Genomic DNA, 19611 nt, shown 5'->3' with positions numbered 1-19611 from the left:
CTCCACTTGCGACCATATTTTATGCTAGAACTTTGGAAGCTCTCAAAGGGGCTGACGCATAGTCACTTGATAGTGTGTTGACCGTGATACATGTGTTTGACAACTAAGTCATACTGACCAACTAACTACACATGATGCACATCATCTCATTAGGTGGTGCTCTTGCTTTCGTCCTCCAGCGCATTCAACGCAGCCACACCACTCTTGATCTCGTCCATCGGGATCTCGAATTCTCTTGCCAAACTCTCCTTCCACTCCTCAACTGAGATCATCTGCCCACCATCCTTGGTATACCGAGCTCGTAAAACGTTGGCATCACCATCAACTGGTTCCACGCCCAATGGTACAGGAACAGTCTTCGCTGCCGGGCCAACACAAACATCCTCCCCCTGTCGTGGTCTCCGAAGCCACTGATGCTTTTCACTGCAAACCGTAATCACGTCGGATTCGGGGTCACGTAATCGCGCCAGGCATTCTCTGCAAAAGTCCTTATCCAAGCAGTAGACGCATTGGTAAAACTCCTGTTCAAAATCACCTCTCTTCTCGCACTTTTTGCCCTCCGAGGTATAACCATCACAGAACCACTGCGTCTCAACTTCAACCGTAGGTGTGTGCTGCTTCAGCAAGTCCGAGATGCGCGACTGGAGTAGGCGATGTGCAACATTAGTTGGAGAACCAGTATTGTCTGGAATCGTTGGCTTGTCTTGATGACTTGTGTCACCTTCGGAGGCGAGGTTCGATTGACTTTCGAGGGCAAGTGAGTCAATGTGTGCTTTGGCGGCCTGGATGCGCTCTAGCTGTGACGCACTATCTGGCACTTGAGTTCTCACGAGCTGGGTAGTTCCCTTCGCCAGTACCGTAAGAACTTCGAGAACCTTTTCTTTGTCTGTAACTTCATCCTTGATATCCTCGGCTGTAAAGTTCAGACCGCCCGTCACAAGATCTGGCTGGCCCCGCAAGGAATGGGCGATGAACACGCCCTTGAAGTCTTCTTGTTGATAGCTCTTCAACACTTGCTGGAGGAGGAAGAAGCCATAGTTATCATTATCGGGCATCTCGTCAGAAAGTATCTGAAGAGCCTGTACTACCCGAGGCCTGAGCACCGATCTGGCCTTATCCTTCTCTCCACGTAACGCATGGAGTGCGGCTAGGAGTGCCGTTAAAGAGTCGTCGAAATTATTTGATTCCTCTTGGACGAGTTTGGCCAATGCTTCGAGGTTTTCTTCGTCTTTCCCCTTTCCCTGGTTCGAGAAATAATGGTTCGCAAGAGCCGAGGTGGCGTTAGACCGCGCAACGTAGGCGTTGCGGCCACCCACGTTGGCGAGTTGGTCTCGACTCTCAGTCCAAAGACGTAGGGCTTCGCTCACGGGCTCTTTTTCATCCAGTGTGATTCCGAACTTATACGCGGCGAGGCCAAGGTCGAAGAGGAGCACTCCTCGGGCTTCTTCTTCCTCGTATTGCGCATCTAAATTAGAAGACTCGGCATGGCGTTCTTCTTGCGTGGTGGACTTCCGCGTGGCGGCGTACATCGTGTCGACCATCTTCTTTAGAAGCTCTGGATCGCTTTTCGTGGTTTTGAACATGCTTGAAGCGAGAACGTCGTGTTCAAAGTCCCTCGCTATCTTCTTCAGGATTTCAATCATCCTACTTTCACCGCCTTCTGCAGCAATCATGGTCTTCAGCAATTGTGCAGCCTCGGTTACATCTGGGGACATGAGTTTTGCCTTCAGAAGTCCCAGTTGTCCGGCGATTGCCTGTTCAGTGTCATCGTTTTGAGACGCCACCAAGTAGTGCTTTGCCGCAGTGGCCATCTTCTGCGTCTCATAGTTGTACTTGCCCAGCAATAAGTGCAAGCCGACGATCTCCTTTGAATCTGGCTTTGGCGTAGTCTTCTCCGATTCGGCCTCCTTCAGAGCAAGCTCGACTTGTTCGATGGCCTGCTCCAACTGCTCCCGATTATAGTACGTCATGCCTAGGCCGTGGTAACACCGCCAGCTTGGGTTTTCAAGTTGAGCGGCTTTCTGATAAAGCGATAGAGCTTGATCGGGATTGTTCCCCACCCAAGAGGATGCCTCAGCGAGTCTTTCATACCAAAGTGAATCAAGGTCTGCGTCTGACAGTCCGAGGATATCTTGGCACCACTTGCTGGCAACGTCCCAGTCGATCTCGTCGCTAGAGCCAGCGGATGAAGATGGAGATGATGAGCCCTCTTGGTTCGCGTCATCTCCATCGGGGCTTGGGGCATCTAGAAGCTTCTCAATCTTGTCCTTGTCCTGTTCAATACTCCTGTCAGTATCCCATGCTCAAAGGCTTCATGCCACATTTCTCAGGCAGACTTACCGCGGCCATGAACTCCTTCAGCCACCGGCAAGCGCTTGGTACATTCCAGCTCCTTTCTCTCAGGAACCCTCGTACCACCATATGAACGAACTCTTTGAGATATCCTCTTGTGGGATATCGTGCACGCTCCATCTTGGCACGCCATGGCTTATCGAGCTTCCGGACGACTGTTGGATCGGTTAACCACTTCTGAACGTCTGTCATCTCGTCTGCCCACCAATAAACCTCTCCGAGAGATGCTCTATGCCGTTTGAAGACCGCGTCGTCTTTGAAAAGGTTATACAGGTTACTTCCAATCTCGGCCCTTTCGTTTGTTGTTAGTTCTCCCTTGCCCTCGTCTTCGAGTTGTCGAAGTTGGCCCAGGTGGTAGGGAAGCCAACAGACGAGGTACTCTCCAATGGTTTTCGTCTCCTCCTGGGGATTGCCTTTCAGGTAGTTGAATGCCCGAGTCACAATCGTTTGATTGGCTTCAAACTCATCCACTGAAATAATACGCTGACTGCTGTTGTGCAGAGCGTTTGAGTTGTTGAAATCAAATTTGAACTTGTCCCGGATCGCCATATCTGCAAGATCCCAGAGAAAGTGCCCACAAAGCTCTTGGTCGACATTGTTGATAGTGATGGTCATGCTGATCGTAGGGCGGTCTTTGGAGTTGGCCGAGCGGTTCGAAAGTTCTCTCTGCTTCTGCAAATACTCTACAACACCGTCTTGAGGGAAGACACTACCATCTTCGATCATCAAGACAGCAGAGTACTTATTTTTGATAACGTACTCGAGAGACGTGAGAGATTCTATGCCTGAAAATAGCCTCTTTATTACACCTGATGTCAGTTTCTGCATACTAGCCAAGAGCATACCTTAGGGTGCTTACCATGGCGGACTCAAGTTGTTCCAAGGTAAGATAGTAGTGGCTGTACAAGGCCCATTTCAGCATTTCGTTTAGCTCGATGATTTCATCAGCTGTCAATGACCGCTGGAGATCGTTGATCGCCGCCTCGAAACTGCCCATTGACTGATCAAGCATACGGTCTAACTCTTCAACAGTAGCCATACGTGTGCTCAGGAGACGTATGACTCCGTCTAGCTGAGGCTGGAATGTCGAGTATCTTCCGTTCACATTCTGTGGAAGCTTCTCAAGAATCTTGTCTCTAGCCTTTTGCTGTTGCGGACTGGTCCCGGCGTTTGGAAGCACACCCTGCTTGTTCAAAGACTCAATGATGACGAGCCGCATATCCTGCTCGTTCTCCTTCTCCATTTGAATTTTCAACGCATCGTCGAAGTTTGGTTGGTACGCAGTCTTCAGCTTGGCGTCTGTGCCGCTCACCAAGATGCGCACTCGCCGAGCCGGCTTCTCTTTCGACCGAGAACCGAAGACAAACTCAAGGAGCATCTTCAACTGATCTTGATGAAGATTCTCAATTCCATCGAACACCAGGTAGTATGTAGCTCCTGATCCAGGTGCTCCAATTTTGAGGTCTGACCACAGCTTCTCCAAGTTCTCGGTGCTTGATGAGCGACGGAATGCGGCAGGCCCAGCGTCACACGCCTTGTTCAAGGCTTTTCGTACCGTGGCATCGACGCGAGCAATTTGGAAAGCCATGTACTTCAACGCTGTCTGTACGGGGTTTTTGTCATTTTCGGACTTCTTCGTGCTGACTGGGAAGAAGTAGTGGGCAACATAGATGCGGCCCTTTTGCTCTTCGAGGCGTTTGGTGATGAGAGCAGTGACAGATGTCTTTCCGGATGATTCAGGACCGGACACAACCAATACATCTTTATCGTTTGATGCTGTCCATGAGTTGTACGCTTCATGAGTCCAGATCCACGAACCTGTGCCGTTGAAACATTTGTCCGAGATTGTGGTAACTGTCTGCGTGGTGTTGGTGTCGAGCCGGACAGTCGACGGCACGCCAAGATTATCGCGAATCTTGGTCAGTGTCTTCGTGCGGTCAGCGTCGTCTGTCAGAGACTGGACGCCCTTGTGGGTCTCTTGCGCAGCCCTTTGCGTTTCTACAACCACCGCAAGCGTGACAGTTCCTTCAACATCGCGCTGTCCCTGCAGAGCCCCTTTAAATGCTGCCATGGCACCAGCTAGGTCTGTATCGCTGTCGAAAATGGACTTGACCCGTTGGAAGACTCGGTCGCGTCTGCGGCCCTGGCGATGCTTGACGACATGAGCGCAAACCTCAACAAAGCGTATGAGAACCAGATTGATCTGGTTGATTAGCAAGCGATCGACGCTGTCCATGGACTGATAGATCTGGAACTGAGACAGCGCCGACGACACTTCGCTAAAGACTTGATCGACGGCATCGTTATACCCTTTGATAGCCTGAGGGATGTCGAACACGAATGAGAGCGCACTGGCTGTGATATTGCTTGCCACAGCCGGTATTGGGATCTGGCTGCATCAGCGGTCAAGTCGGGCAAAAATGAAACTCAAATCAGACTCACAAATGAAGAGGCCTGCGAAGCAGCCCCCACGAGCATTTTGAGATACTTGAGAGAACTTAGGCCGACACTCTTAGCTGTTTCCCAGCTGTCTTCCGGACTCGGGCTCGTATTGACTTTGCCGCTGTTCTCAATCTGCTTCTGCACGTCTTCGAAGCTCTTCAGCTCGCCCTTGTTAAGCGACTCGCCGCATATTTCCCGGAAATGCTCGGCTGCGGCTGCCCAGATCTCATCCATGGACCTGTCTCCATTGGCGATTTTCTTGCCCGACGAATCTGATGCTTCTTGTTCCCTCATCGTGGCGCGACTCTTTGAAGACAATACTTGAGAAGGAGATAAGGAAGCAGCGATGAATGAAGAAACTTGCCCCGCCAGATAGCTTTACTCTGGCGGTGTCTCCGAAAGCACTGGTGCTTACACGACTGTTGATGCTGGCGTGAATACCTCTAAAAAGAGTCAAGAAGACACAATCTCCGTGCCAATTCTGATGACTATAGTACTTCAGTACTTATGTAAACAATAATTATTGCGGTCGGGCAGATGTTATGAGCGCGTGGGCGGAGAACTCAGCAACAATTCTCGCTAGCGATCCTGCAGCCTGATCCGACGTTACAGGCAGCACCAAATGCCTCGTCTTCGCAGCTAATGGTGGGGTGATTACTTTACCATACAAGGGTTTCCAGTTGAGTACGAGCTACCACATCAAATTGCGGCTGAACCGACATGGGTACAAAGCTACCGAATAGCCGCTGTATGCGTCGAATCATTTCCTTCTGCACTAACGAATGTCTGATTACTGTGTCACATGAGTTGTTGGAAAAAGGTCCTGAGCTACTCAATGGGTTGATCTGATGTCAGCTTACTTGCCCACTGCGTTCTAGCTCGGTCACTCGAGGAGGAATTTGAAGCCGCTCTTATGTAATAATTGTCGACACATTCGAGACTGAAATTCAAGGCTGAAGACAACACCTCAGACCAACGATTCTGCTGTTGAGTTCCTATCGCTTTCAACCTCTTTGTCCCTCTTCTTCAAGATGCAGAAATAGAAGATAGCCATCGTGCCCAATGTCAACAAAACCGCGGCGAGTACGTAAATCCAAAATAGACTTGACAGTATTCCACCTTTTCCTTCTTTGGGAAGGTCGAAGAAGTCCATAGAGAAAAATGCCTGACAGAGATCAACCCAACATTCATGTTCATATGGGAAAACGAATCACGCACCGTTGCGAAAGAAGCAGGTAGGAAGATCATCCCTAGCACCGCGATTGATTTCATGATGCTGCCGTCCCGTCGGGTCATTTTGGCAACATCTAGGTTGACTCGCGATATCTCTTGGTTCGTCTTCGCATCGCTACGACCAATTTGGCTGATTTCCTACGCGAAAGAGATTAGCGAATAGTCCGTCGCTGTGACGACCTACAGACTGTGATCAACTTACAAGCTGAGTTGCCAAGCTGAACCCATCCATTATGTGTGAACATTCTCTGATGTATTCATCATACTCATCAACTAGCTCTTGCAGCCTGTCTCTGATTCGCTCTCCTGTGAGAAAGAACTGTAGTCTTTGCTCTTCTCTGTATGTGCTGTTGAAAGGACCACGAGGTGCAAACTCGATACGGTTGAGATCTTCGACGTGAGAAATCATTTTGAGTAGCTGTCTTCTCCAATTGCTCAGACCAACTCTGAGACGACTTATTTGCTGCCAGAGCTTGGCGGTCGGAAGACTTTCTTCGTCTGGAAAAGTACAAGGTGGAACGAGACCCTTACCCTCAGTGAGGGTGGTTGAACCAGACGAAGTTGACATGCCCTGCTGAAGTTGATGGGCACCGAATGGACTGGATATGGCTTTCTCGTCATCATTGAGTGTTTCCATCTCATTACGGACGCTCGCTGAAGTTTTCACAGCGGGCTTCATCAAGGCAATGCGATCGATCCGTCGTCCTAGTTGCTCCAGCTTTTCTCGGACGAGCTCGATTTGTCTGTCTCGTTCGACATCTGCAAACATGGTCGGTAACATCATTGGATGAAATACCGGGGTATCTGAGTTTTTCAGTCGACTGGTGATAATATCGGCCAAGGTCATGCGACCGTCGTACATGTCTGGCTTCTTGAGATCACATCCGAACAAGACAGCATTCGTAGTCAAAGTGCTGGGCATAAAAGTCACGGATAAAGCCATGTCTCTTGGCCACGATGCTGTCGTCCTGCAGAGGTATACTATCTTTGGTGAGTTACCTAATACCGGCTATCTCATCGTTCAGATGGGCACGTACCGAGCGATTTCTGCTTGGAATCATTCAAGTTCCATCCAAAATTCATCTGAGAAAACATGCAGCTCGTGTTACGATTGATCGTCCTCACGATACCACTGTGCACGAGGAAGCGTCGCTGAACTTTTGAAAAGATTTGGTATGACCAGGGTAGTGTCGAAAGAGCGGACGGATCATGTTCCCAAGGAAATTCCGCCCGACCCCCTAATATTAGATTCAGTCTGCTAGATTCGGGGAACCGTCGCCCCGACCGATCCTATAAATCAACGATATTAATTCTGTCTGGCTACCGTAAGGCAGTGAGAATATGATCGGGAAGTTTTACCGTCTCTAACCATTGTTTCCAGTGTGCACACGTCTTCATTGTCCAGGACTCTGCATGGTCAAGAGCCTTCTTGATGTCAGAACGTGAACTATTTGCTCATCAAAAGTCGGCTCATGGAGAATTCATCCCACATTATCTTGTCGTTCGATTGAGATCAGCTGACTTTCTGTCGGTTCAAAGTCAAGCACCTCAAGATCTTCCTCGAATATTTTCGGATCACGGCATAGCCATGACATGGCGACTGGTAAGTTGGGTCGGACGAAGCTTCAAGTATTGAATCAAACTTAAGCGAGCTTTCGGGTAGTTCATGAGAAATAGACTGATGGTTGAGATCACGAGAGACATCAAGTAGAAGGTGCATGTGAGGTAATTAGGTCACAGAGATCAGTTTTAACCTCGAACCCTGAGATGGGCAGTAAGATTCCCCGGATTACATCCCATCAGGCCAAGTCTGAGTACCTACCTCGGGAAGAGCTAAGCTCACCGTCAGCATGATCTGGTTTCAATAATCCGGCAAAATTTCCAAAGGTTTACCCCGCTCGAAAGGCGCCTCGCGTTGAGCATTGTCGGGATGCTCCGGTTGGCGAGGAACGGTGTGCGTCGGCAGGCTCGTTCCCCATCTCCCGAGAAGTGTGGGCCGTTCTGGTTTGGACCCGGGAAAATGGCTGCCACCGTTGTGCAGCTCTTTCTTGATACTAAATCAGCCAAGCAGAACGCCCAACGTGGTAGAATGGAACATCATGCCTACATTCGGGGCTGTGCGTGGGTCTGCATATGCACTGAGTGCATGCATGCAACTTAGGCATCGGTGGGCACATCCTGGCTGGGAGGTTCGCCTTGAACAGTAGCGTGATTATCACCCATGCTTCACTGGCAAAAATATCGTTCGGTAAGTTTTCAGCCTCTTGAGGTTCGCATATGTACTTATTTAATAGTGAGAGGATCACGCGTATTGTCAGTCCACGTAGTTAGGTCTGTTATGTCCAGTCCCAGTGGCTTTTCCACTTTGAGATCAAAACGCCTCGTCTGAGGTCAGTGTTTTGTAGGCAGTATGTACACTCAAACTTTGCCTATACAGTATGGTAGTCAGAGCCGTTTGAACAAAGCTCTGGCGCAAATTGTTGGAGACGGCAACTTTGCAATCCATGGGGTTGGTTCTCTCAACCTTCGCATGCCTTCCTTTCATGATATACTGACAAACACACAGTATGTTGATAACCAATGGTACTTCCAGACCTCGAGGTTATTGAGTTCCGTGAGTCAACGATGAATCGTTTGAGATGTTCCAAATAATGACTATGATATAGGCCGAAATCGCAGCGGTGAAAGTCAAGATGAAAGGTCATGCAAGTAGGAGGAGATGAAGGCAGAACAGATTGGTTTATGGCCAACGTAGACGATCATCATGGGGCTGGTAACCTGCCTCTTCGTTTCCGGATGCTCAGTACTTTATCTCATCATACACATACATACATGCATCGTCGAGCCTTTAGCACATATTTTCTCTCAGTATGACAGTAAAAGTTGAACTCCATAATATCTATGTCGTCAGTGACGCTGTATTGATCAGATATCTTAGGTAATCTGCTGGTGCATACAGTCTCCGTTTGAGAGCGATGAGCATAAGACAGCCTTATTGTTTGAGAGGAGAGTCATCAAGAGGCGTACGGTATGTCTTGAAAGAGTTGATACGAGAGTACCTAAAAGCCGATGGTGATATTATTTTCATGAGAAGTCATAATGAACATGTCCAATCTCGACAAAAGCAGACACCCGCTGCGACCACCTAGAATGGAGGGGGGCTTCCCGAGCCTGCCCAAAGAACCGATAAGGTCCCTTCCACGCCTGAGATATCGATACAAGGCTCCTGAGCCAAACGCGAGTGACTTTAACAGTTTCGTTTGATCTCTTCGGTCGTAAGATGATACGGCGTGGTGACGCTATAGAAATTATTGCGCATCTGCTCATTATCAGGGCTCGCCCACAGGAAATTGGGATCAGACCATGGGAATACCTCTACAGTGTAGTAGTCGTCAAACTTCCGATCAAGAAAGCTCTCCAGTTTGGCTGGATTTACAAAGCGTCCTGGGATTTTTGCTGTAAAGCGAGCTCCCGACCAGGATTGGTAGGATGTCGGCGAAGACCTCATTGCCGATGATGATGAGTATGCTCTCGGACTGGGCATGATATCAGAATCGACTTCAATCGCTCGAGACGGCTAAGGATGATTATTACTTGAGCGGAAGCCCTCTGGGAGAGGTGGAAATGCCGGGTCCAGATACTACTTATAGGATGCAGAATCTGTAGCCTGATGTACCTTTTTGAAACTGGCCGAGAATGTGCGAAGGCGCGCGGGGCGAACCACAACAAAATGCAACTTGATGCATCAGAAGGCAGCCAGGCAACCCGCCAAGCCACCCCCAACCAATGTGCGCATTCACATTCTGCAGGCTATCACTTGCCGCTCAAAGACATGCCAGGGGGTGCAGGGTAAGAGTTGGCACATCGAGTCAATCCCGGCAATGCCTCGACAATGTATCATTAGTGCCAGTGGAAAGAATGCCTCGCCGGACTCCCATGCGCTGATAAAAGTGACCAGGCTCCGGGGATTTCGGGGCCTGATACGTGTGTCATGTTATCAGTACCTCCCATCCATTGAGCGGCCATCCAGGACTCGGCAACCTCACTGTCCAGGCCTTTTTGCCTCTTGTTCGTCATTTGCCGCATACAAGCACGCGTAGGCCAAAACATTGAGTCAGAGTCACCTGTCTGGAACACATGCTCCAACTACCTTAGCCATCGGTGCCTATCGCACCTACTAGTCATAGCGGGTAGTACCCAATCATTCCTGATCCCTCGACGAAAGCCTGCCAGGATGTCTCAATTCGACGTTGGACGAGTAAGTCGACAGCAAATATATCTATCACTATTTCTTACAAAGACTCTGAAACTAATGTAACGATCAAAGGAGTTTCTCAATGCCTTCAATCCTGAGAGGAGCTTGGAATTCTACCCCGAAGGCCGTCGTCCTCCAAATGTCGTCCGCGAACAATCAGATGTTTCGATTACGACAAAGTCTAATAATTACAACTACGGTATAGACCTAGTCGAAGAAAACAACACTGCACTACTCTATTCACAGCCAGATACTATGTTCCCTGGCTTTGTGGGCGGCGCATTTGAGCCACACGGCGAGCCGAGCAATACCGAAGCAGATCTACAGCTAGAGAACGAAATCGGAATGGGGGCGGCAGAAGCCATGTGCGAACAGATTCACGAAGCGATGCAGTCCACCGGGCCTACACACTCGAGACCATGGCTTCCCTCTGGTGACTTGCACGCTATCAGCCACCGGAACCGTGTCAGTGCCGTACTTCGACAACACTTCTCCGAGCCAACGCTGGGTCGCCTTACTGATTACGTCTGCGGCACTGAAACGGGCACACACAAGGGAGGTGACACAAGTCAAAGGATCTTCGTCATCCTGGTTCTGATCCGCAGAATTGAAACGTTACCGGCGCTCATGAAGGATGGTTTACGCGATCGTGACCTACCTTTTGAGTGGCTCAACCCTGTATCCCGGGATCAACTCATTAGTCCAAAGTCTCAATTTGCGAACAGGGCTCTTTCTTGCTTCGAAAGAAGAGGAAAAGGATTACTGAGAGAGTTCTATGAAAATCAGTGGAAGATACTTGCTCCTATTATTGATCGCGATAAAAACGGAGAAGTGACGACGTTTCACTTGGCTGAAGAGGTCATCATGCCCTGGACTTTCATTGGGGATGAGAGAAAGGAGGGAAGTTTCTCTATGGTCCGCAAAGTTGAGATACATCAAGATCATCATTCTTTTGTGAGTATTGCCCTTAACCTACCTCATATCTGGAGCCCTCGCAATTATTTCAGACTTTACTAACCTGGGTGAATTGCAGCACAATCACAAAGCATTCGCCCTGAAAACCCTGCTTCAAACAGACCCTGACCAAGCAGAGGATGAATTCGAGCAAGAGCTCAAGGCCTTTACCAAAATGGAACCGGGAGACCACATTCTTGATCTTTGCGCGACTTTCAAGATTGGAGACAAGTACTCCTTCTTGTTTCCCTGGGCAGAGGGGGGCAACTTAAAGCACTTTTGGAACAAGTGCCCTACACAGGTGCAAAAGGGCGCCCGCCAACCTAACATACTCCTGCGTTGGGTGGCCGAGCAATGTCATGCGCTGGCAGCGGCTCTACAAAGCATCCACGAGGTTCGCGTGAAAGCACTCAAACGAGCAAATCGAATACACGAAAATGAAGACACTGACAGAGACATCTACGGAATCCACGGCGATATCAAGCCCGAGAACATTCTGTTGTTTAATCACCTGGATAAACCACCGGGTATCGGCACGTTGAAGATTGCCGACTTTGGCCTCACAGAGTTTCATAGGCTCACATCGCGAACGCGGTCGTTCAATCATGGTTCCGATGCTCGACAGCCTGCACCTACCTATGAAGCGCCCGAGCTTGTGCAGCTTGGGGAAGTGTACTCCAGGAAAGCTGATGTGTGGGCCCTGGGCTGCGTCTTCTCTGAGTTCTTGACTTGGGTTGTTCGTGGGCACTTGGCTGTAGGGGAATTTGGACAAGCCCGTGCTATGGAAAGAGATTGGGACGACTCTAAGAAGCGGTTCAGATGGGCAGAAGATAAGTTCTTCGTGGCAACTTATAATGATGGCGGAGTTCCCGGAGCGGTCCGAACTTCTCTGAAACTTGCCGTGGACAACGTAAGTTCTGACTTTTCTGTTGCTCATCTAGATTCGACATTGTCAAGGTACTTTACCTACTTTGTCAGGGCCCGCTGACTGAGATCAACATAGTGGCTTGATGAACTCTTTCAAGAATCAAAGACCGAGGAACCAAGCTTCCTCACAGACTTTCTAGACCTACTGAGGCATAAGGTCCTTGTGTGCGAGAGAGACAACAGAATCAGCTGCGAAAGGCTGGTAATGGAACTGGAAAAGTTCGCTTCCAGAGCCGGCGAAAGCCGGTCAGATGATCCGTACTGGAGGCCACCTTTACCATCATTCCGACAAGGTTTTCCGAAACGAGGAGAGGCTTCGAACGGCATTACTGGACGGCGGGTGGCGTTTGCTCATCGATCTTCTGCCAGCTCGGACAGCTGGATATGTGTCGATGATACCAGCGTACGATCTGGTACAACTGAGTAATGAGTAGCTAAAGTATAGAATAAAGTTGGTAAACATAGTTGATTGAGCTCGGTTTACAACAATCCAGTTCTACGCTGATTCTGCTAGCGAGACCGAAATCCATGGTCTTTCCCTCATTGTACGTATTTCAAGTACTAGAATAAACGTAGATGTAATTAGGCAGTATATCATCTTTATTCGAAAAGTTTAGAGCATTCATATGAATGGCTTATTCAGAATTCCTATTCGTTGAGATATTTCAGTTGAATTGGTATTGTTTAGTGCTGTGTACAAGTCCAGATTCATCAAACATGGGAATCCCAACTTGTACGTGCACAGTAGCGGGGCTTCTAAAGGCAATAGAAGTACTATGTAGCAAGCTGTCATAGATCCTTCTTCAAGTCGTGTTCCTGTTGTTTTCATCGTCAGCAATTAAGAACCGTGACAGCCTAGGACAGTGATATCGCCTGAAGCCTGCGTTGATTGAGTCAACAACAACGAAGAAGGGTCAAAAAGACCTACAGGTTTATGATCCGTCTCATAGTCAACGTGAACAAATGCTCTCTCTACTCCGGGCAACTTCTCAATCTTGATTTGGAGAGCCTCGGCCACATCATGTGCGATTTCGAGCCTTTCATGACGGTCCATGACGACGTCAATCTCAACGATGTATCGCGGGCCGCTGTGATACGCGCGAACGGTGTCAATCTGCTTGACCTCAGGCGAATGAGTCATAGCTAACATTCTGTCAGTTCTCATTCTCAGATCTCATTGACTAGAAGTTGATATCAGCTTACCGATGTAGGTAATGAGCTGCAAGAACTCGGGCTCAGCAGACACCCCAATCAACAACTGAAACTCCTCGTACGCAGTCCTCAACCACAATCCCGCAATCAAAAAAGACAACAGAATGGCGCCCATAGGATCGATCCACCACTTGATCTTGCTTCCAGCCGAAAAGGTAAAGATACCGAATCCGTTGATGAAGAGATCGTTACGGTGGTCGCGCCACAGAATCTCGACCTGGGAGTAAATGTCCTTGATGGACCAGCAATACAGCCACAGACAAAACTTCGTGCCAAATGCAATTGCGACGGCGATGACGGAAGTGAAGTGGAACTCGTTCGTCTCCTCCTCAGATCCAGCAGCCAAGTCCCGCGCCGACATGACAATCAGCACCAGCGAGACGGAGAACATGATGAAAGAGAAGACGATATTCCCCGCGGTAGAGATGCGTGATTTGCCAGAAGGGTACTTTTGCGTATCAACCTTCTTCACCGCCCGATGAGAGAGCAGTAGCAGAACACCAGACAGCGGATCAAAGACAGAATCAGCCATCGTGGTGAACAACGACAGCGAGCCAGACGTTATCGCAGCATAAAGCTGCAGCGCCGAGAGAACGACATTGGCCGCCAAGCTGCCCTTCACCGCGATCTGATACTTGAGGTTATTATCACCCTGCGTCTCCTTTGCCTCGCGCTCGTGGTCGTCTACGCTCTTGAGATAGGAGCGGATCTTGTCGTTTTGGGCGCGATAAAAATCTTGCAGCTTTGCGTCTTTGGCGCCGCCGCGGGTGAAGCTGTGGTGGATGAGGCGTCTTCGCGTGGTGTTGCTGTTGTTTCGAGGCTTGTTTGTGTTGTATGCAGATTTGAGTTGCACTATGTCGGCGTCGGATTTGATGTGTGTGCCAAGGTTGTAGGGGTCGTTGATCTCGGAGGAGGAGAAGGAGCGGGATTCTGGGTCGTTGTTGGGGGAGAGGTTGGCGAGGTCGATGCCTGTGCTTGGGGCACGGTGGGTTGTGGTTGTGATTGTAGACATTATGGGATGAAGGATGAATCCTCTTGAGAAACGAGAGGTATGATCTGTTACCACGAGCTCCCAATGCTGTGTTGAGCTGAACTGTTTGAGTGGTCCTGGAATATCAAAAAGAATTAAGACGAGGATGTGGGATAATAAGGCAGGGAAAGTTGAGGCGGGTAAGCTTCAAAGGGAGGGAAAGTCCAGTCGGGCCCGACCAGGGAGGCAACCGATACTAGGGCAACTTTTGACGAAAGCGAAATGAGTGAGGGATATTTGAAGCGAGCTGACGGCGCATCATTCGTCTAAATATCCCCTCGTGCTCTGTCCCTTCGGCGCTAGACAGGGATGAGCTTGGGGCGAAATCGGTTAGCTACGCAAGATGATCTCGACGAGCTACCTGACTTGGTATGGCCTGGCGGCAAACTTTTGCCGCTGCGCCTTGGGGATGACGGGATGCTTGTTTGCTGACATTTGCTCGCCGTTGATTGCCGCAACGTTCTTGCCAAGATGATCTGCCTGTACGTTGTCAACTGTGTGTGGGTGCACGGCAAGTGCGAGGAGAAACATAGGTGGGAAGAGAGGCTATCCCAGAGACCGGCATAATGACGCAGTCCCAGACCTATGGATAAATTCAAGTTCGACAAATGGCGAGATGCGGACACTTGTTCACGCCTTCATTGAGGACTGGGATAAGCTTCGACCGCATATGCCAAATCTCTTTATCTGTTGAACATACTTTCCAGTCCGGCAAATCTCACGGAGCACTGCGATACACGGTTTACTTTACGACATCTCTGATCAATGTCTATGCTCGGCTCTACAGCAGGTATCCCGCCTGTCTTTCGATGCAGCCTTTGTCCAAGGCCAAAACCAATCCTCATTCCTTCCAAACGCCAGGCCAATCCCCAGAGCGCCATCAATCCATGTTCTCGTGCAAGTCGTTTGTAGTAGTCACCATGTGATACCATGCTAATCCACCCCCAAAGCCCGAAAAAGAAATCCTAGGAAACATGTCATAATACTGGTCGACAGTCCATCCAACTTCAAATAGGCGAAGCATGTCCGTTAGCCGTGCCGTTCGTCGGAGGACCATTGGCTCTGGATGCTATGGTGAGCATCTGCTTGAACCTAGGCCTCAGCGCCTGGATAACCGCCTGCACATCTGGCGCTTCGGGTAAAGAAGACAGGTTCATGTCGCGGACGGCCGCAATGATCTCGCCAGCATCACTTGAAGCAGAACCCCGCTTGCCTTGTGTCGGCGCCAGCCCCTTGACGTCTTTGCCCAACCGCACCGGACCGACGGGCCTCACAGGCGTAATGAGGGTATCATCCATCAGGTTCTGCCACCGTACCAAGTAGACACCCGGACCAGCCATACTCGTCGAGTTGCCCTCGATGATGGTCTGCATGCGCGTCAAGGACAGTTGTTCTAGGTCCCGTAGGTATGCAGCGTGCGCGTCGATGATGGGAAGGAGGGCCGCTCTGCTGTTATCGGGAACCTGGTTGAACATGTCACCCAGCTGCTCCTCGATGCTCGCGCCGCCATTCTTAGTCTTATGGAACGCAACCAGGGAGTCCTTTGCCCACTCCCTGAACTGATCCATGACTTCTGGGCATTTGCCGCCCACAGCGTGCAGCCACTTGTACAAGAGATGCTTATTGTCCTTGCACAGCTTGACGTAGTCCTCCACCGTGGGCATAGTCTCCGTATCATCCTTGTTCTTCCCCTTCTTTGGTTTGCTGCAGGCGATCAGCTGGTCGAGGAACATGTGGTAGTCCCTGACATGGTCTGAGAGGTCGACCTTGTTGTGTACGGCGCGGATAATGGGATCCATCCCGGCTACTGCCTCGCGGACTGCCTGGGTGAGGTAGTCTGGGCTCTGCCTGCAAAGAATGCTGATAATTTCCTCCCGATCGCGCATAGCCAGTAGTGCTGCGTAGTATTCTAGGCACATTGCATGCTCGTCCTCGCTGAGGTCGGAAAGTAGGATGGGGTTTGCGGTCTCGAGGATGACGGCGATGATGGACTTGTCTTGTTGCGCGCTCATGGCTCGGATTACTTCGCGTTCGGTCGGAGGGGATTGAGTGTGGGCCTTGATGGCATCCAGAGCGCCTTTACTTGGCCTGTTCTTGTCTTTGGCGATTCTGTCGATCGTCTTCTTGAAATCTGCGCAGTCCCAGCCGAGGATGACGGAGATGATCCTGCAGCTTTGTTAGTCTTAATGTTCATCTAGGTAGGAGGGCCTCAGCTCAAGGAACTCGAACCTTTGCATAAGATTCATGCCATCTGCAGCATCCTTTGTTATGCCAAACCAGTTCGAAACCGAACCGACACTGAGCTTGGCCAGAAAGATTTTCATCATGCCAGCAATCATTGTCGCAGCATTGCCGACCTTGAGTGTCTGCCGTACCATGTTGTATGGCACCATCTTGTGAACTTGCTCCATAAGCTTGACGAGGTACTGGCCCTCAGGTGAGACAACCAGCACTTGGTGGGCAAGTCCAGCCAAGCTGTCAGTCCGTGTTAGTCACTCTAACTCCTTCAAGTCGCCTTCGCACAGAGCAATACTCACTGGAAAATGATGTACTCGTTCGCCGCCTGGATCATTGGAGAGTGCGATTCGAAGTCGTCCGTCTCGGCAAGGTGGTCAAGTAACCTGTCGCAGAGGTCCCCGTAAACGAGGTCATGCATAGCATCATCCCAGGCCTGCGCCAGGTCTTCCGCTCTGTTCAGATCGTACTGCTCAAGCCGCGTCGAGGGGTCGCTATAGGGTCCGCCACCAATCATGCCACGCGCGACTGTCTCGATGACAGTGGATGAGGCGGTCGCCAGGGTCTTTCTAGTACCCAGCGCGCCCTTCTCGTAGCTCTCGGACAGCTCGGCCTCGGCAAAGTTCTTAAGGATTCCCTGAACTCGGACGTTCCAAAACTCGGGAACAAAGGAGGAGACGCCCGGTAGCTTCAGGATAAATCTGGTGAAGAGAGACTGTAGGAGGGGTGCCGAGGACTCTGGGGCATAGGTGACGGCCTCGCCGGGCTTGGAGCTCTGCGCAAAAGGGTAGCCATAGTCGGAAATGGTCTCTGGCTTCTTGAAGTCTTCGATCTCGTGGTAGGTCTCGAAATGGGTGAGGATATTGAACAGAGCCTTGATCTGCTCGGCAGTGAGGCCTGAGGGCTGTTGGGTCGCCATGATGGGAATTCACAATGGCGATATGCCCAGGGCTGTCTATCGCTGGAGCTTCCTCCGACTCTTGTGTGCTCCTGAAGATGTCGATAATGTGGTGAGTTGAAGCAGCAACGGAAGAATTGTTGATGATATTTGGTCGACAATCCAAGTCGACAATGTGAAATATTTCCGTACGGAGGCAGGAGCCAAGTGGTCGCGGCTTCCAGCTGAGGTCAAAAAGATGTTGCGTTTCTGGAAGGTCCCCGCGATCGTGTTCAGTCACCGGTGCTCCGGTTGAATTGTGGATCACGGGTACGTGACGTCACGAGACTGACTTAACAGTATGTCACTGGTTCGTTTTTCTTCAGAATTCGTGCAGATGTAGGGGAGGGGCGGGGAATATTCACCACTTAAAGATCTTAACAACGTCCTCTTTCATACGTCGATTCTGTGAATAGAAACAGTGAACAGACCGCAGGAGTCGCCGTGTCAAGTGCCAGTGTCTCCAGTGTCTCTGCCCTGCCCCTGTCGGCTTTGTCTGGGCGACCCTCCTTTCTTATTCGGCAATCTGCAGCACCTTGCATCAGTGCAGATTCCCAGATCTGACCTGACTCTTTCCAAGCATCTGATTTTACGAATACTGCATTGCCTCCTGCCACGGCTCTCTTCCTATTGTCATGTATGGCATGTGCGCTAGTGGTATTCCCGAGGCATAGCAGAGCATATGCAGGCTCAGCTCAGCCCACATCAGCTTCCCATTACTTGCATGTATCAAGCAGAGTACGTGTCATTCAATGCCTTCTCACACAAGTTTCGTCCGTTATCTGAAATGATTGGATGCCTCATCACATCCAGCTCCCTTAGACTGTGGAAAACTACTGCCCTTGGCTGGGGAAACTAACCTATTGTGGCTGAGTAAACTCACTTTAGCTAAGCTTCTTCTGCAGTGCGAGGATTAGAAGCTATTCCACATCTCTAGCAAAAAGCTCAACGGACGATGCCTTCTCGTCTATCCGAACATGCTAGATGATCTCATTCTACACCATTTTCAGTCACACACTCGAGTCCGGCTCGGTGCGCTCATGGGCTCAATCTCATGTTCGTGTTTATTACCCACTTCAAAATGAATATTCACCTCGTGTTCGGTCCCCCGGCCGGCATCTTCCCCCGGCATAAATGCGACCCTCAAAGACCCCCGCAACCGAATGCGCCGGGTTTCAATCCTGTCATGGCAAAAGTCAATGTTTGCCCCCCACACCGAGAACACGTCCGAGGGGCACCAGAGTCAAAGCACGAGCTCGATGCCCAAACAGGTAATCGTACCAATGCCATTTTAAGATCCTCGGTCTTTCCTATGACGGCCAGTCCCGTACGACTTCACTTTGTGCGTCTAGACCCAAAGATTCGGTTTAGATGTCATCGTTGATAAAGGTATTCACTCGGAAGGTAGCATGATGTCAAGGTACTAATAGGGTAATATTGCCTCATGAAAAAGCCTGTGGTAGTAAGAACTGGAAATCGCGATATGCTCCAGTCCATCTTAAGAGACGATAATCAACCATTTGGAATCGATAGTCGGACTCGCAATCGGGCGGCACTGAACTCGATAGCTATCCGCTTTCCGCATGTCGCAATCTGTCAAGCAACTCATCTTTCAAGATCGGGCCGCGTCACACTGAAGCTGTCAAATGGATCCGAGGGCGCTTCAATTGAGGTCAAAGCAACAGGACCGGATCCGACCCCGCGATACTCTAAGCAGTTCAATACATTGTCATCAGCTTGTATTCTCTGGATTGCCTCGGAGGCTATGATACATGTACTCTGGGTTCTTATGTTTGGCAGTGATTTATCACGATATATTTTGCAAGGTAAGTCAACATACCCACTTCCTGGCACCCCCCTGTTTCTGGCACCCACAAAAACGCGAAAATCCACCACAACCCAATGCCCACCCCCAACCTCCTTTTATCACAACATTTTCAATTCGCGTCCAAATGGGCTCATCTTTTGCACATGTCTTCTTCTATATATAATGCCTCAATATACCGAAGATCAGCTTCGTCAGGCTCTCGAGGA

At 50.0% G+C, this 19611-nt stretch overlaps 8 protein-coding genes across 8 annotated transcripts; 3 read left to right on the top strand and 5 right to left on the bottom strand.

Moving 5' to 3' along the window:
* Window positions 1-149: 149 nt before the first annotated feature.
* CTAM01_14243 (uncharacterized protein) lies at window positions 150-5088 on the bottom strand (the record flags this gene model as incomplete). The annotated part of the gene is made up of 4 exons (XM_060530244.1): window positions 150-2273; window positions 2341-3150; window positions 3212-4741; window positions 4795-5088. 4 exons carry the CDS (start codon window positions 5086-5088, stop codon window positions 150-152), a joined length of 4758 nt encoding a protein of 1585 aa, XP_060375153.1.
* Window positions 5089-5761: 673 nt separating this feature from the next.
* CTAM01_14242 (uncharacterized protein) lies at window positions 5762-6970 on the bottom strand (the record flags this gene model as incomplete). The annotated part of the gene is made up of 3 exons (XM_060530243.1): window positions 5762-5959; window positions 6013-6165; window positions 6230-6970. 3 exons carry the CDS (start codon window positions 6968-6970, stop codon window positions 5762-5764), a joined length of 1092 nt encoding a protein of 363 aa, XP_060375152.1.
* Window positions 6971-8437: 1467 nt separating this feature from the next.
* On the top strand, window positions 8438-8750 carry CTAM01_14241 (uncharacterized protein; the record flags this gene model as incomplete). The annotated part of the gene is made up of 3 exons (XM_060530242.1): window positions 8438-8536; window positions 8594-8641; window positions 8694-8750. The coding sequence occupies 3 exons, from the start codon at window positions 8438-8440 to the stop codon at window positions 8748-8750; spliced, it is 204 nt and encodes a 67-aa protein (XP_060375151.1).
* A 524-nt stretch (window positions 8751-9274) lies between these two features.
* CTAM01_14240 (uncharacterized protein) lies at window positions 9275-9535 on the bottom strand (the record flags this gene model as incomplete). Its single annotated transcript, XM_060530241.1, has 2 exons — window positions 9275-9346; window positions 9401-9535. The coding sequence occupies 2 exons, from the start codon at window positions 9533-9535 to the stop codon at window positions 9275-9277; spliced, it is 207 nt and encodes a 68-aa protein (XP_060375150.1).
* Window positions 9536-10261: 726 nt separating this feature from the next.
* On the top strand, window positions 10262-12590 carry CTAM01_14239 (uncharacterized protein; the record flags this gene model as incomplete). Its single annotated transcript, XM_060530240.1, has 4 exons — window positions 10262-10285; window positions 10355-11236; window positions 11316-12146; window positions 12240-12590. 4 exons carry the CDS (start codon window positions 10262-10264, stop codon window positions 12588-12590), a joined length of 2088 nt encoding a protein of 695 aa, XP_060375149.1.
* A 362-nt stretch (window positions 12591-12952) lies between these two features.
* On the bottom strand, window positions 12953-14387 carry CTAM01_14238 (cation diffusion facilitator 1; the record flags this gene model as incomplete). The annotated part of the gene is made up of 3 exons (XM_060530239.1): window positions 12953-12979; window positions 13092-13306; window positions 13367-14387. The coding sequence occupies 3 exons, from the start codon at window positions 14385-14387 to the stop codon at window positions 12953-12955; spliced, it is 1263 nt and encodes a 420-aa protein (XP_060375148.1).
* A 1025-nt stretch (window positions 14388-15412) lies between these two features.
* On the bottom strand, window positions 15413-17559 carry CTAM01_14237 (uncharacterized protein; the record flags this gene model as incomplete). Its single annotated transcript, XM_060530238.1, has 3 exons — window positions 15413-16571; window positions 16635-16880; window positions 16943-17559. The coding sequence occupies 3 exons, from the start codon at window positions 17557-17559 to the stop codon at window positions 15413-15415; spliced, it is 2022 nt and encodes a 673-aa protein (XP_060375147.1).
* Window positions 17560-18658: 1099 nt separating this feature from the next.
* On the top strand, window positions 18659-18961 carry CTAM01_14236 (uncharacterized protein; the record flags this gene model as incomplete). Its single annotated transcript, XM_060530237.1, has 1 exon — window positions 18659-18961. The coding sequence occupies one exon, from the start codon at window positions 18659-18661 to the stop codon at window positions 18959-18961; it is 303 nt and encodes a 100-aa protein (XP_060375146.1).
* Between the last annotated feature and the right edge of the window lie 650 nt (window positions 18962-19611).

Source organism: Colletotrichum tamarilloi, assembly GCF_030869305.1.
Source record: "Colletotrichum tamarilloi strain Tom-12 chromosome Unknown Scaffold_117.1, whole genome shotgun sequence".
Classification (NCBI taxonomy): Eukaryota; Fungi; Ascomycota; class Sordariomycetes; order Glomerellales; family Glomerellaceae; genus Colletotrichum; species Colletotrichum tamarilloi.
The sequence above is the reverse complement of the archived record's forward strand: the minus strand, read 5'-3'. Positions and strand labels throughout refer to the sequence as shown.